At 38.5% G+C, this 3,844-nt stretch overlaps 1 protein-coding gene across 1 annotated transcript; it reads left to right on the plus strand.

Annotated features, from left to right (window-relative positions):
- Positions 1–495: 495 nt before the first annotated feature.
- On the plus strand, positions 496–3,565 carry LOC141639205 (RNA polymerase II C-terminal domain phosphatase-like 2). Its single transcript, XM_074448385.1, has 2 exons — positions 496–1,540; positions 1,733–3,565. Exons 1-2 carry the CDS (start codon positions 704–706, stop codon positions 1,991–1,993), a joined length of 1,098 nt encoding a protein of 365 aa, XP_074304486.1. The 5' UTR covers positions 496–703; the 3' UTR covers positions 1,994–3,565.
- The last annotated feature ends 279 nt before the right edge of the window (positions 3,566–3,844 follow it).

Genomic DNA, 3,844 nt, shown 5'->3' on the forward strand with positions numbered 1-3,844 from the left:
GTCTTATGCTTAAAGTGGGTGTATATTTGGTTCGTCTATAACTATAGACGGATATCTTCCGTCTATAATAGAATTTGTGTGGAAACATTATGAAAAAAAGTCGATAATTGAGTAAAGTGTGGGCATAAAAGAGTAATAACGTTAATTTATACTCTCTCTTAGTCTCTATTTTCTTCCCATTGTTTATGGGCACGAATATTAAGGCGGACATTAAAATAGGAGTAAAAGAGTTGAGTGGGTTTTGATGATAAGAGAGAGGATGAATTATGAGTTAAATAAAAAATTGTGGGGCCAAAACATTAAGAAAAGTAATAAAATATGAATAAAAGAGTTGGGTGGGGTTTGGTGATAAAGGAGAGAGATTAATAAATTTCTAAAATAAGAAAGGGAAGAAAACCTGAATAATCTATTTTAGGGAAATAGGAAAGAAAATAGTGAATATGAGGGAGTAGTTGGATACCCTCTATTAGTTGAGAGTAATAACCCCTTAAACTTAACAATTTTTTATTGGGTGGAAGAGTATTCTTCCAACTATAAGTATACAAATGCCAAATGAATCAGCGCAAATCCAATTGTTGGGGGGACCTGCTGTTGAAGAAGAAGGGGGAGAGGTGGAACAGCAATGAAACAAACATTCAAACTCCCTCTTGAGATGAAACCCCAAAATCAGTAAAATCGAAATCAACAAAAAATCAAATTTTACATGTTTGAAAAAAACATGACGACGAGCAGCAACAAGTTAGGGGTGAAATCAGTAGTAATATACCACGGGGAAACATATTTAGGGGAATTAGATACTATACCAATACCAATACCAATAATCTCAAACGAACAAAAACAATTCCACTTCCCAAATAATGAAATTCGAATCCATCACATCTCCCCAATCTCGGAACGCTGTCATCCTCTCTCAATCCTCCACACAATCTCCCCTTACTCCCTTCGCTGCAAACTTGAACCACCACCGCCGCCACCGGATGATGACCAGGCGCCGCAGACGAATCTGCTCAACCTCCACGCCTCGTGCTTCTACGAGCTGAAGACTGCTGTGGTCGTACTGGAAACCGAGGAGATACACTTAGTGGCTATGCCTAGCAAACAAAAGAAGTTCCCTTGTTTCTGGTGTTACGCAATTCCCACCGGTGGTGGTGGGGGTTTGTTATACTCGTATTGCATTGGGATGCTTAATCTCAGATGTTTGTCTATTGTATTTGACCTTGACGAGACACTTATTGTCGCCAATACTATGAAGTCTTTCGAGGATAGAATTGAGGCTTTGAAGAGTTGGATTGCCAGGGAGGCTGATCCTGTACGCGCCTCTGGAATGGCTGCTGAGCTCAAGCGCTATGTCGATGATAGGGCTTTGCTTAAACAGTTTACGGACAATGACTGTGTTGTTACTGATCCTGGTGCTAAACTTCTTAAGGTCCAGTTTGAGGAGGTTCCGTCTTTGTCTTTGTCTGACAATCTTGATAAGGTTCTCCGCCCTGTTATTCGATTGCCCGACAATAACCTCGTTCTAACCAGGATTAATCCTGAGGTAAACTTCTCAACAAACCCTTACTCTAATCTTGAAAAATGGCCACATTAGCAATGCCAAGATAAATTGAGTACACAGCTGCAGTACATGCTTGTAATTAAACTTCTCTCCAACTTGTGCATCACTGTCATCATATATGCATCGCTTTGCTTATTGCTAACAGCATTCAGAGTAACTTTTTTCTGTTCACAGAACCGTGATACTAGCGTACTCGTTAGATTGCGTCCAGCTTGGGAGGATTTGAGAAGTTACTTGACTGCAAAGGGGCGTAAAAGATTCGAAGTATTTGTGTGTACTATGGCTGAGAGAGATTATGCTTTGGAGATGTGGAGGCTACTTGATCCAGAGGCTAACTTAATAAATTCAAAACAACTTTCGAACCGAGTTGTATGTGTCAAATCAGGTAAGGCCACTATTTTTCCTTATTCTTTAGAGGTTGCTTTCATTTTATAGAAAAATAGAAAAATAATAATATTATCAACAGAAAATAGCCATCAGTAAATTCAATACATCCATCACCTATCTATTAAGCAACATGTGGAAAAAGGAGTTGATGAATCTAAGAGAGAGAGATTATTATAGACAAGTATGAATAGAAGTAAGCTACATCTGGAAAGAGAAGTTGATCAATCTCCGACATATATAACTACAGAGAAGTATGAGTAGCCGTCCTCCCTACAAGAGAGTCCCACCCTTTAGGTTGGGTACCATTACAGAATAAAATTCTAATGGGAAAGCTGCAACCATTTCCTTAGTAGAGAATTTTTCTATGAATTACACGAGTCTACGATCGAGACATAAACTTACTAATGTTCGGTTGACAAATAACTCACCACTCGCCAAGCTGTGTTTATTAGAGCCACTAGTTCCGAATCACAACATCTCCCTCATAATCTTTCTGAGAAAATTAGCTGCCCCTACTAAGTGTTTGAATAGCAATAATAATAGAGCGTCGGCGAGTAAGGCAAGAACTAAGCAAAGTGATCCTTCCTCATAAAGAGGAATATGCCCCCATCCAAGCATCCAGCCGCGCAAATAAATTCTAGAAGCAACAGTATACGAATAAGCAGAACTCGATTTTTCACCGAAAGATGGGCCTTTAAGGGGCCCATATTATATGTGATCCAGATTAATCCCTGCATTCGTACACTTTGTTGGGTTAATCTACTCAAATACTTGTAATAGAGACATTACACCTATTTTGTTAGCCTACTAGACAAAAAAATTAGCAAACTGTAAACGAGTCAGATAAATCTGCTCCCTCTCAACTCCCCTCAGATGCACCAACTTCACTCGCTCTATTAATGATTCTACTTAGAACATGAACAACAAGAGAGAATAAGGAAGAGGAAAGAGGAAAGAGAATCTCCTTCAATCTCGGTACCCTATTGCCAATAACCGAGAAAAAAGCACGACAACAACCTACCATCCACTTTCTCCAATGAAAGACAAAAGCCTTCACATCTATCCCAGCAATGCTGCTCACTTATTATAGATACTAAATCCTTAACATTAATTTTGGAATTTTATAAGAAAAGAAAGTGTCGTGAGCTAACTGCAAATGAGCCGGGATGAACGTGCCCCCTCCCAACACTAATACCCTCAACCTATGTTGTTTCTGATTTTGTCATGGTACACCTTGTTTGAAAAAGACCAGATCCAACAACAACAACAACAACATCAGAGTCTTAATCCCAAAATAATTTGGGGTCGGCTGACATGAATCATCCTTGGGAACCGTCCATGGATGAACGCACACCTCAATTGCAAAAAAATAGAAAAGAAAAAGTGAAAAACAAAAGGGGAGTGAAACATAATACAAAAGCTAGGTAAACTTATAGGTTTTAAAATCGAAATCCGAATCTCTTTTATAAAAATTTAGAATTTAAGTCGATAATAAAGATTAAAACGATTTTGAAAACCGAAGTAAAACTTAAGGGTCCGAAAATACCTTAAAAGTGAACCAAGTATTAATATATAAGAAAGTTGTTGGTAAAAAGGTGTAATAAATCCGAAAAGAACAAATAATTTTTTAAAAATTAAATAAAAATATCAAATATCTCAAATAACGTCAAATACTAAAAATCCACATGTATCCTTGTCCCCCATTGTGCCCTCTTCGTCACCATTCCTTCATCCAACCCGAGAAATCTCATATCGTGTTGTATCACTCTCAGCCATGTTTGTTTTGGCCTCCCTCTACCCCTAGCAACCTTCTCTATTGCCCACCAGTCTCCATAGGTCTCTTCTCACATGGCCGAACCATCTTAGTCGATTTTCCATCATCTTGTCCTCTATTGGCGT

The sequence above is a fragment of the Silene latifolia genome, unplaced genomic scaffold (genome assembly GCF_048544455.1).
Source record: "Silene latifolia isolate original U9 population unplaced genomic scaffold, ASM4854445v1 scaffold_300, whole genome shotgun sequence".
In the NCBI taxonomy this organism is placed as follows: Eukaryota; Viridiplantae; Streptophyta; class Magnoliopsida; order Caryophyllales; family Caryophyllaceae; genus Silene; species Silene latifolia.